The 13,307-nt window shown below is 34.3% G+C and overlaps 1 protein-coding gene across 4 annotated transcripts in view; it reads right to left on the reverse strand.

The window, feature by feature from the left end:
• Positions 1-13,307, reverse strand: part of Pggt1b (protein geranylgeranyltransferase type I subunit beta) — a 64,824-nt gene that overhangs the window by 8,326 nt on the left and 43,191 nt on the right. For 2 of the 4 annotated variants that reach the window (XM_010614131.3, XM_010614130.3), the window contains 3 exons: positions 9,350-9,534; positions 3,689-3,797; positions 84-515 (listed from right to left, as the gene is read on the reverse strand). In XM_010614131.3, the coding sequence (XP_010612433.1) occupies positions 334-515; positions 3,689-3,797; positions 9,350-9,534 (476 nt within the window). In that variant the 3' untranslated portion in view covers positions 84-333. Of the gene's footprint in view, positions 1-83; positions 516-1,368; positions 1,491-3,688; positions 3,798-9,349; positions 9,535-13,307 lie in introns of those variants that run through there. The other 2 variants (XR_778369.3, XM_010614129.3) reach the window with 2 other exon arrangements.

A 13,307-nucleotide genomic window follows, 5' to 3' on the forward strand; every position in this document is an offset into this window, starting at 1 on the left:
TTTTTTGAGACAGGGTCTCTCTATGTAGTTGAGACTGACCTGGAACTTACTATGTAGCCCAGGCTGGTCTCGAGCTCACAGTGATCCTCCTGCCTCAGCCTCCCTAGTGCTGGGATTACAGGCCTGCGCCACCATGCCCAGTTTAACAAAGATTTTCTTGAAACCTCTTACAAAGGCTCAAGACCACATCAAGCGATATCAGAACAAGCTTTGATTGTAAGTCTTTACCTCTTAAAAAAAACAGAGCACACTTGATTATACATGGCTTTTAACCTTGAGCTACAGTTATGCTACAAATCCCTACCACCCACACCCACACCCATCTAAATTCAGTCATTTGGAGACATGGACAGTCCCTGAGCTTTGTTTAGAGTCCTTAGTTTCCCAACTCTGATGGAGATCTCGAAGGCGTTCAGAAGTTCGCGTGCTTACATTCAGAGCTGGATGAACTTTACAAATCCCACTTTCTTCCATTAGTGACAGGCCGCAGATCCCAAAGTATGCATGCAAAGCATCTGAAAAAGGAGGTATTTTTTCCGCTTGAAATCGGCATTCTTAATCATATATGCTGTAAAATATTTTAACTACCAATTACTACAAAAACAAATGTAAAAAAATGTTTCACACATTTTTTTGGAAATATTTATTTTTCCTAAATCTTAAACACTAATTTTCTTGAAAAGATGATCAAAATTAAAATTATGACAAAATTCTTATTAACAAACATTTGCCAACTGAAGAGATGATGCTGTTAACATGCACTCAAGGACAGAGAGGAAGAATAGCAGTAACATAAAAGTTTTCTCACTTGAGTAGATTTTCCTTTTTTTCTTACTACAGAATATAGAAACAAATGACTTTTTATCATAAATTCTTTTTTCCTGTAAGTTAAAACAAACCTACCTCTGAATTTAAGTGGCAAAATATCCCATCCTCCTACACCCAAGCTTTACTTACAATAGTTCCTGAACTATTATGTGAAATAAAAGAAGCAAAAATAAACCACCTTGAAATGCTGGGCTATTTTGAAAGTTCTCCTACTTAAGATGTTAGCCATTCTAAAAATATTTGACTTGACAATAAAAATAAACTCATTTTCTATTTGGTTATAACAATTTTTCTGCATTGGCCTTACTACAGTTTCCCATATTTCAGGAGGAGGCAACCCTCTCCTACTAAAGTGGTCACTAAATTCATGTGATCATTGGGTGCCTAAAAGCCTTATATAGACTTCTGAAGAGATAAGAATTCTGCAGTTATGGGAACACTGAAAAAAAAATAGTTTTGTAGCAGTTAAAATTTTTTTCTATTTTTGAACTAGCAAGCATTTATAACTTCAAGAGCTATTAAAAGTTCAAAACATCTTACCAAGTCAGACTTTGCCAAAAGAGTTAACATTTAGGCTTCTTCTGGATTACTTTTCTCTGATTTTTAGATTCCAAAATAAATTTGATGTCTTCTATACTATTATAACACTCTATATAGTTATTCTAAAATTACAGAGGGTACAAAGTATCATTAAACTTTCTTTTGAGAAACTGGAAGCTTTCTCAGGAAATAATGCAATAGAAAATAGCATAAAGTATGATATATTAAAGTACTTTAGAAATATATATTTTACTTTTTAATAAAATATCACTGTTCAAATGTTTCTTCCATAAACGTATATTAAAATCTTTCTGTCAAACCTATTTGATTTATTAAAACCAAGAGTTAATTTTGTTTGTTTGTTTGATTTTTGGTTTTTCAGACAGGGTCTCACTATGTAGTTGAGACTGACCTGGAACTCACTATGTAGTCCAGGCTGATCTCAAACTCACAGTGATCCTCCTGCCTCAGCCTCCCTAGTGCTGGGATTACAGGCGACAGGCGATTTCTGTCAAACCTATTTGATTTATTAAAACCAAGAGTTAATTTTGTTTGTTTGTTTGATTTTTGGTTTTTCAGACAGGGTCTCACTATGTAGTTGAGACTGACCTGGAACTCACTATGTAGTCCAGGCTGATCTCAAACTCACAGTGATCCTCCTGCCTCAGCCTCCCTAGTGCTGGGATTACAGGCGTGCGCCACCATGCCCGGTGCCCAAGAGTTAATTTTAAAGAAAATTATTAAAATTATTTTCTTAAAGGCTCAGAGAATAGTTCTTTTCATATTAATTCAATTTATCACACTAAGACCTTCTATGCTTCCTAGTGAAAATTGAGTATTCCATACAAGTATTTACACAAATACTTAAAGTTAGCCACTGATCTCTTTAGAAAAAAAGCTTCAACAATTTTCTTTTGAAAAATGCTGCTAAAAAATACGTGATGCACTATAAGTCTATACAAGAGATTCTCTCTCTCTCTCTCTCTCTTTTTTTTGTGGTCCAGGGATCAAACTCAGGACCTTGTGCTTGCAAGGCAAACGCAATGCCACTGAGCTAAATCCCCGGCTCAATAGATACTTTCTAAGAGATTGCTCAATTATTTATTAAAATAATAGCAGACCCTGATTTTAGAAAATATTAAAACTGAAATAACTTTCAGTTTTCTTGAGGTACTTTTAAAGCATATTTATAGCTATGTATTATTCAAATCAAAATTTAATATTTTGCTTTAGAAATTATTTTGTGAAAACATACTTTGGCTTAGGACTTTGAAAGCATTCTACTTTTTTTTTCTACAAAAGCAAATTTTATATAAAAATACAGGTAAATATGTGTGTGAGGAAATATTCCCACTCAATTTAAGTATAAAAATATGATTTCTTGGGATTTAACTCAGTGGTGCTGCTGCATGCCTCACAAGTGCAAGGACCCAAGTTTGATTCCTGGTACAAAAAAAAGACTTCATGAGCCTCTTATATTTTGATTGATTTAACTACATATTCCAACCATAGCAGTGCTATGACAGGAGATAAACTGAAGAGGTAATGTTTTGGACAAATAAAAACCACAATCCTACTATAATTCTATGAAAACAATCATTCCTTGTATCTGGTTTATATATTTACAGCAATTCTTTGATTACTTGCTAGCAAAACTACCAATGCTCTGAATTATTTTCACTCTTATACTGATTTTCATGGCAAAGTTATAAATGAATACCTTGAATTGCTTAAATGGCTAGGCTGGAGAATAATGCTAGAAGTGGGAGAAGAGCTAGACTCTGGGTGCCATTCATATTGTTTGAGTGTATTTGGTTCTTGAGTTTTAGATAGCGAATGGTGTAAGTTCAGATATCACATACCCATCTAAAAAAGTTACCTACATCTGCTGAAATTTAGACAAGAATATGGGCAAAGAGGGATACCTATATTCAGGATTTGATACCTTTTTTTTTTGGTGTCGGGGCTCAAAGGATTTGAAATGAGTAATAATTGGTTTCCTTTCCTTTAGGATTGAGAGCAATTTATTCCACTTAACTCAAGTCATACATAACAATTTCGTCCTAACAATTCTGAATGAGCCAAATAATTCTCTATTTTGTAAAGATCCCATTCAGGCTATCTGCCATACTATCACAAATGAAATAAAACATTGCTAAGAATTTGGAAAACTGCACACTATGCCAATACATCTTGGTAACCAACCTTTTTTTTTATAATGGTTAATATCCTAAATCTATCTCAAACTTATAAAGATACTTGAAGATTTCAAGAAATAAAAAAAAAATGTTATTTTGGATTCATTAAAAAAAATAATTACCTGGGTGACTGTCTGGCCATTTGGCAAAGCCTCCTACAAGGCGATCTTGAGTTGATAATATGTAATTTCTATTTTTCTCAAAGTTAGTGTATTGGAAAATTTTCAGAAGCTGAAACAAAATAACAGAAGTTGACATAAAATATTTACATTGACCTTTGCTTGACACTGCAGATACATATCATTTAGACAGGTTTTTCTCTAGTTAAAGTCTCTCAGGAGCAAATCTTTGGGGAGGCCAACACTTAAAATTAGCTACATTGTCTTTTTTATCTTAGTGCCAAGTCTGCCCTTTTCTGAACCTTCTATTTTCTTTGGACCCAGAAGAAACATAAACTCTTTGAATCACATTCAAAACACAATTTCTTCAATCTGTTCAATATAGTCATTTAAGAGTGTCACATATAAACTTTTAATTTTTGTGTTACAAACTGATAGTAACTGAAACTAAAAATATTTCAAAAAGAAGAAAACTTATTAATCAGAAGCTAGGGATAAGTTTATGTAAGGAACTTACATAAGAACAGTTCTTTAAAAGCTAAACTTGGGACACGTATGATTAAAATATAAAAAAAGCAAAATTAATGATTTACGGCATATATTTTATATTCTCTCTGAAGATCCTATTAAGATAAAAATACTGAAGGAAATAAGAGTTGAGAGAAAAAAACAGATCTCAAGAAGGTTTTGAAGATAAGGTGGCATAAAGTGTATTAATGAATAAGAGAGCCACAGGAAGGTATTAGTGATTGTTAAACAGATTTCTCAAAAAAGCTAAAGCTTTAAGGAAATTATGATACAAATAAAAAATACTCATTTATTTTGATATAACTAATAAGAATATAAAGAGAGAGACTCTTTGGAATCCTGAGCGTTGGGAACATTTTCTATCAAGCAGCACATGTGTCATCACATAAAAAGGAGCAATTATAATCTCAGTGCTAGGGGGTGAAGGGAGGGAAGGGACAAGGGGAAAAATGAGAATCAAGACCTATCATGTAAAGGTACAGGATCCCAATAATGAATGTAATTGTACTGTATACCTAGATTGTACCAATAAACTCAATAAAAAGAAAAAAAAATAATCTCAGTGCTGTACTTGTTAGATCAACCTTGTGAAGGGAGTTCACAACTGCTCACATGCAACACGGCTTCTAGCCAAGGCCCATTAGATTAGCTCTCTTTGGAGAAGGTCCCTGACTGTGGTCTCCCCTATGCACACCTTTCTCAGCTCGTAGTAGCTCAATGGAAATTATGTCCCCTTTCCCCTAAACCACAGTTAGGGATATCCCTTCAGAGTGGGGAATAGTATAGGCAGCTAAATTACATAGAAATATTATAGGCAGTCAGACAAAGACAGGCCTTTGAGCAATTCAATGCAAAAGATGAGAACACATCTGTGGCTAGAGGCAAATCTGAGGATTAAAGTCATCATGGTCAGATTTACATACTTCCCTAAGGAGGGAAGCTTGAGATTATAGGTACCCACCTTTTAAGATTTCCTGTATGAATAAACCATTATCTCAATAGGGATGGGCAATCTTCTCCCACCCACTAAGACTACAGATTATCAACCAAGATTATCATTCATATCCTTGTTACTATTAGATCAATATTAGTCAAGCAGCTATACTTGTACTCTTATTGGTCCATTACAGTTTTGACCCACATGGTACCTGCTTGGTGACTTTGCTCTATAAAATCTTCTCAGAGAAGTGGGCTGGTTGGCAACCCATTAGGAACTCTTCTAGTCTCTCAGGAGCTATTCCTAACTCCCCATTCTCACTCCCCAACAAGTTTTCCTACTCTTAAAAAGAAGAACAATATTTAATATTTATATTGTCAGTAGATGTTTACTACTGGTTTTCAAATTTTAGAATTAACCTAGAGGTAAAAAATAAGACTTGATTATCACCAAACAAAATATGAATGTTACCTAATGTGGCATTTTACAAAATTAAAGGTACACTAACAGCTTTGAAAGGTAAAAGAGTCAAGGTTGAGAACTAATAATAAAATAATCACTAACAATTTTCTAGAAAAAAAGGGAAGATAAATTTTATTTTTTCATATTTGGGAAGCAAAGATACCTAAAAATAGACAAAGATGTCTAAAATAATGTCTACAGTTGTGAAGTCAAGAAATTGCTATATCATTTACAGTTAAAGTAATGTCCACAAAAATGAAAATTTTAAAAATGTTTAGAAGTGGTTGCCCTTAGGAGTTGCCAAGTATTACTAAGGCCATATCAGTAAAACTCAAGGACCAAATACAAGTTAAAGGCAGAACAATCTGATCACTGAAAAGGGTAATGGACTAAAACATAAAAATGTTAAGATCTGTAAGATCACAATGATACTAAAAAGAAACCCCTCTAAAACCCAACATTTCACTGGAAAACTTGAGGCGATGCTATAGAACCAACTCACTGTACTGAATATTAAAATTAACAGAAAGAAGCATTTTAACTGCTCTTTTCTGTAAAACTATACTTCAAGGTTAAGTAAAATTCTTTTTAAATGAATGCTAGTGAGTAAATTAGCAGGAATTGTTAGAATGTAACCATTTTTAGCCCCTTAGTGATATAAAGAATAAAATGGATCTTATCTTATATCATATAATACAAAAATTAAGTCTAATGGAAGTAATAAACATTAAACTATAGAACTGTTAGAAGAAACATTTAGGGAAAAATATTTATGACAATAATTTGGCAATTATTTCATAAATATGATACCAAAAGCACAATAAAAGAAAAAATAGATTAAACTGGGCTGCATCAAAACTAAAAGCTTTTGTGCATCAAAAGACAGCATGAACAGTTAAAAGGCAATTCAAAGAATGAGAGAAAAAAATTGCAAAATCTTATACTGATAAGGCATTAAAATCCAGAATAAAGGATTATATCCACAATAAATGAATAAAATAAAGAATTAAAAACGACAACAAAACTTGACTAAAAAGAGAGCAAAAGACTAGAAAAGACATTTTCCCCAAAAAGATATACAAATGAACAATGAGCACATGAAAACATGTGCAAGCATAACTAATTATTAGGGAAAAGCAAATCACAAGCACAATGAGATACCCTTCAAACCCACTAGCATAGCTATTCCATAAAAACAAACAAACCAGAAAAAAACAAGCACTGGTACAAATGTAAAGAAACTGGAATCCTTATACACTGTTGACAGGAAGCTTGTAATCTCAGCACTTGGGAGGCTGAGGTAGGAGGATCACTGTGAGTTCAAGACCAGCCTGGGCTACATAGTGAGTTCCAGGTTAGTCTCAACTACATAGTGAGACCCTGTCTCAAACAAAACAAAAAAACAAAAACAAAAACAAAAAGTTGAAATTCTCATATGACCAGCAATTCCACTCCTGGGTATGTAAATTCGAAAAATAAAAGCAGGAACATGAACATCTACTACATACCATGTGCACTGCAACATTATTCACAATAGCCAATAATAGGTGGAAACAACCCAAGTGATCATCAATACAGGAATTAGAAAAATGTGGTATATACATGCAGCAGAATATTATTTAGCCTTAAAAGGAATGACTTAAAACAAAACAAAACAAAACAAAAACAGCAAAGGGCCAGGGATTTAGCTCAGCAGCACAGTGCCTGCCTGGCAAGTGCGAGGTTCTAAATTTGCTCCTTGTGCAAAAAAAAAAGAACGATATTTTGATACATATTACAACATGGATCGATCATGAAAACAAGCTAAGTAAAATACAGCAGATACAGAAGGGCAAATACTTTATGATTCCACTTAAATGAAGTACCTAGAATAGGCAAACTAACAAAGAGAAGTACACAGGTTAGTTACCAGGAAGTAGGTGGGGTGGTGGTGGGGCAGGTGGGAAGTTAATATTTACCTGGTACAGAGCTAATGTTGGGGGTAATGAAAAGCATATAAATAGTGGAGGTGGTTATATAACACCATGAATGTAATTAATATCACTGTATGTGTTATGTATATTTCACAACAATAAAAGAAAAAGTAAAAAACTGATAGAAAAGTAAAAAGCAGACAGAAACTTTATAATGAAAAAATAATGTTGATAATTTTGGAGCCCCCTGATCAAAAGGAGAGACAACTGGATAATATTTCCTTCTTATAATTCATCATCACTGGATATTTAATAATAAGAAATCATTACTAATTTTTTGGATGTGATGATACTAAGGTTATATATATTTCATACATAAACTAAGTGGCCCAGATTGGGCTTAAATTTGTAATCTTCCTGCCTCAGTCTCATGGAGTGCTAGCATTACAGATGTGCATGAGCTACCACGCCTGCTTAAAAGTTCATTCTCTAAAAAAGTCATTTTCATTTAGAGATTACACTGAAGAATTCCAGATAATACAAAAATTGTATTTAGGATTTGCCTTAAAATGACACAATGAATAAGAGCAAAGTACGAGTATGGAGGGATGGCTTTGAGATTGTAACTACTGAGAGTGGTTGATGTATATATGGGATTCATTATACCTTTCTCAGTACTTTTGAATGTTAGTTTTCTATGATTAAAGAAAAAATCAGTATGTCTGAGAAATGGCACTAGGAGTAAGGAGAAATAGGAGGGCTACTGCTATCATTTTTAAGTCATTCTCTTGTTTGAATTTGTTTCAACTATATGTATTAGTCTTGTTTATGTGAGAAAATAAGGAGATTACATAGAAAGGGAATATAAATTCTTTTTCTTTCCCCCTCATTGAGTTTATTGGTACATTTTAGGTATACAGTAGTTGCATTCATCATTGGGATCTTGTACCTTTACATGACAGGTCTTGGTTCTCATTTTTTCCCATACTCCTGCCCTCCCTTCATCCCCTTATAAATTCTTCTTATATTTTAGAATATATAAACTACATGACAGTTCTTAGAGGTGAAAAAACATTTTTAAAATAGAGCGAACTTGTGGGATTACTGGCTCAATAACTTTATGGAGTTGGTATATTAAAAAGTATTAAAGGGCCAGGGATTTAGCTCAGTGGCACTGCGCCTGCCTTGTGTGAGGCGAGGTCCTGAGTTTGATCCCCAATACCACCAAAAAAAAAAAAAAAGTATTAAAGACAAGAAAATTTGTGATCATTATCAGTTAATAAGCTTCTGAAGATTTAGACATAAAGAAAAAATTAAGTAATTTTTCAAGAAATGACCTATTGGTTATTTTTTTAAGATTAATAAATTCTCGGGCCAGGGATTTAGCTCAGTGATGCCACTCTTTGTCTCGCAAGAGCAAGGACCCGAGTTCGGTCCCTGGTACCAAACCAAACCAAACAAATCAACAACAACAAAAAACAAACAAAAAAAAGATTAATAACTTCTCATGCAATCCTTACTGGAATCACTTTCAGAAAGAGCCCTGCTAGACATGGACTACTAGTCAGTTTTAGTAACAGGATTTTTACGACATTATATGTACAAAGGAGTAGGCATGTAACAAGTTTTACATAAAATATAATAAGTAAATATAAAACTCAAATTCTCAATCATTTGAGTTTTGCAAGGAAATTTTAATTAGCACAACAGAAAAAACTTCGTAACTATTCTTAAGAATATTTAACGTACACTACAAAGACCAAACCTTCAGCAGAGTTTATACTGACATGGAGTACAGGTTCCTCACTTTATTATTTCTCTTACCTTTAGAGTTGCTCCCACCCAAAAAGAGTAACAGGTGTCCACTGGCTTATTAGGTCTTCCATGATAACCATTCTGTTGTCTCATTATACACCACCTCTTTATCCTGTTTAATTCTTTTTCTGAAAACACTTCTTCTAGTTTACCCATTAGACATAATGATGCAATGCCACAGAAGGTAGATCCTCCTATTAATCAAAACCACACAATGCTATAAATTTCAACTTAGATGCCTATTAAAACAGTACAAAATGGTTGGGGGGGATGTGGAAATCTAGAAAACAGTGAAATAAAATTTAAATAGCAATTTCAAAATTAGTGCTAACCACTGAAATCTTCAATGTTAATTTGATGAGGACAGATATAAAAATAATTTAAAGCTAGAAGAAACATTTTACTTATAAGAAAGACTTGGAACAGGCTTAAAGAATTTGTTTAAAATTATATAGTTAATAGAAATTTGGAAATAAATTCTAGGACTAGTAGTCCCTGTCCAGAAGTCATGTGTGGCCAATTTTAGACAGCACAGGTGGTCCCTTACATTTCTGAGTTCTGCAACTATGGATGCAATCAAATGAGGATCAAACATATTCAGAAAAAAGTGGAGTACAGTGGTTCCTGAATACTTCCGTTTGCAAATAATCTGGCTCACAAATGGAAGCATTTGGCAAAATTCTGTTTTTGTTTGCAAACTCTGCATTGGGTGACAAACACAACCATGGCCATCTTTCTCACACAGACCTAAGCATGGCCATCTTTCCCAAAATTGCAGAAAAAATTAAGTTCATGAACAGATAGTTTTCTTGACATTATTCCCTAAACAATACAACATGATAACTACACAGCATTTACATTGTTAGGTATTGTAATCTACAGATGACTTAAAGTGTATGGGAGAGGGCCAGGGATTCGCCTGCCTCGCAAGCACAAGAACATGAGTTTGATCCCCAGTAACAACAACAACAACAAAAGTATACGGGAGGATGTACACAGATTATGTGCAAATATAGCACCATTTTATATGTGAGGTTGAGCATTTGAGTTTGTGGGGGTCCTGGAACCAATAACAATACATACATTGAGGGATGACTATTTCACTCGGGAAATAAGTAATGATTTTTTCCATAAAAGAAAAGAAACAATACTTTCCACTGGCATTCTCTGTGGATAACAACAATTTAAAAAACACATATATTTTCAATTTATTATAGCTTTACCTAATGTTACGACTTATATCTAGATTTCCCCCCAAAACCTCATGTACTTATAGATGGGGCTTTTCAGAAGGATCTAAGGTGTGTGATGCTGGGATTAGTCCCCTAATTGGAATAACATAGTTCTGGGTATGGCTGAATGAATTTACTGAAAAGGGAAGCCACACCCTGCATGTGGGTGGTGCCAATCAGTAGGCTTGTAGGCTAGATGGAATATAAAGGACAGAAAGAAGGCAGGCCCTGCAGAGGACTGCTTCTCCTCTGTGTGCCATTCTGCAATGGAGCCAGCTAACTGTAGACAGCAGCCTCCATAAACTGTTAGCCAAAATAAACATTTCTTCCTTTAACTCGTGGGTGTCGAGTATTTTTGTCTCAGCAAAAAGAATGTAACCAAGACTCTCTAGGGATTTTTATTAATTTCAGCAATTTAAATGGACTATTTCTAATATATTTCATTTTCTAACTTCCCTTTTGGTGTTACAAGTGTTGTATGAATTCTTGGAGAATGGAAAAGCGACATTCCCTCTAAAAATTCAAAGCAGCTATCATACTTAATGTGTGCCAGGCAATGAGAATTATTTAATCTTTAGAATTCCCAAGTGAACTGAAATAGAAAAGTAAAACAAATTTATCACAACCTATTAGAATAACTTCTATGAAGAAGCTATCAGTTGTATTTTCTTGTCAGTGACTCACTAGTTTGAATTTCTTTCATGATACACTGAGTATGGCTTCAGGTATTACTGCACCATGAAAGACAACGTCTCTAATTGACAACAAGCCATTTTTAAAACCAACTACCAAAAAGTAAGAAGAGGCATTTAAGTAGTACCCTCTAAAGTACTTGTTAGGATTCTTTAAAGCAATCTGGCACAATTCAAACTAGAAATACTCTTTACTTAGTGTTACACCAGGTTTAGCAAGTGATTATTCCAGAAGCAAGTTTGGGGCTTTGAGTGTCAGAAACAACCTCATATTATAGCCTATGCTTTAAAGTAAAATTATTTGCCAACAGTTAAGCCCACTGTCCCTAAAGAATCTGGTTTATACAAAATTCCAAAAGAACTATTCTATATACTTAGATTAAAAGCAGTTTGTTAGAAGGGTGTTAAAGGAAGATATAAAACAGAAAAAAGAAAAAATGTAGTACATCTGAAGAGATTAAGAGCTGGGCATGTTGGCATACACTTGTAATCTCTGTACCCTGGGAGGCCCAAGTGGGGGACTGCAAGTGTGAGCCTAAAACGGGCAACTTAGCAACTTAAGACAGAAAATTGTCTCAATACCCCCAACCAAAAAAAACAAAAACAAAAAAGGCTGGAGATGTAGCCTAGTGCAAATGCCCTGGTTTCAGTCCCCAGTGCCAGGAAAAAAATATAAGATTAAGAATACAATTAAAAGACAAGAATTCGATCCCCAGTACCAAACAAACAAAAAACCCCAAAGCCTCCCGAAATAACTATGTAAAAAGTACATTATTTTGCTCTTAACAGATCAAATAGATCAACAATCACTGAATACTTCAAAATACTTCAAGAGTACATTTAAAGGATGGTGTTAGAATTGCTTCTCATAATAATGAACACAATTCGACCCTGAAGGAATCCAGATCCTGAAGGGTCAAATTCTGTTTATTATGCCTTAGTTGAAGAGTACCTGAAAAAAAAATTAAGGCACACAACAGTAAGAGAATATTAAAACACATACAAAAGAACGATTTTCACAGGAATAGTTAAATTTGTTACCTAAAATGATACACTAGTTAAACGAAGAATTGGTGCACATAAAATACCTCATTAAGACAACACCAGAGCAGGAAGGACCAGAGGGATTCTCTCTTAATCTACTCCAGTTCTTCCTCAAGCGAGGTAGAGGAGGTATTCTTGCTTTTAGTTCTGAATGTTATGTTCCATTTATATTTTGCCAGTATCACAGTTACAAGTTAACTTATCAATCCCTTAAATTTTACAGCTCAATTCTAAGCATTCTTAATATTTATATGTATCAACTCATATGACCTCTGAAATGTATACTTTAAAGTAGTCAATGTATTAGTTTTTTGTCTCACCTTATTGAGACAAAATAGCCAACACCCAAAGTTAAAGTGGGGAGGTTTATTTGGCTTACAGTTCCTAGAGGTTTTAATCCATAATTAGCTGGCTCCAAGGCAGTGTGGTGTGGTACACAGGCATTGCAGAGGAGGAACAAACAGTTCATGGCAGCCAGAAGGCAGCAAAAGCAACAGAAGAGTTTAACAGCATCTTTCTGCCCTTTTTATCTATTCAGACTACCACAAATGGGGCAGGATTGCTAAGCAATGTGTTAGCTTAGTAATCATATACTCTAATCCCAGCATCACACACTCTAGATTCAGCCACCCCTGAAAAAGACTGCATAAGGCTTTGAGGGGACATCCAGACACAAGCCACAACAGTCAATAATCTTTATGGCTAGAGGTAGAGAAGAAAACCAAAAATAGGGCTGGGGATTTAGCTTAGTGGTTCTGCAGTCTGCCTCGCAAGCGCAAGGCCCAAAGTTCGATCCCCAGTACCAAACAAATAAAGAAGCACCCCCCCAATAATTATGTAAATAAGTACATTATTTTGCACTTAACAAAAAAAAAAATGAAGTAATTTCAAGGAAACCAAATGTTTAGATGAAATTGAGGTCAAAGACTTAACATTCTTATTCTGGATTAAGAAGTAGAGGTATTTTTTAAAAATCATGGAATCAAAGTAATTTATCTA

This window comes from Fukomys damarensis, unplaced genomic scaffold, assembly GCF_012274545.1.
Source record: "Fukomys damarensis isolate Sample0158 unplaced genomic scaffold, DMR_v1.0_HiC HiC_scaffold_9, whole genome shotgun sequence".
Lineage (NCBI taxonomy): Eukaryota > Metazoa > Chordata > Mammalia > Rodentia > Bathyergidae > Fukomys > Fukomys damarensis.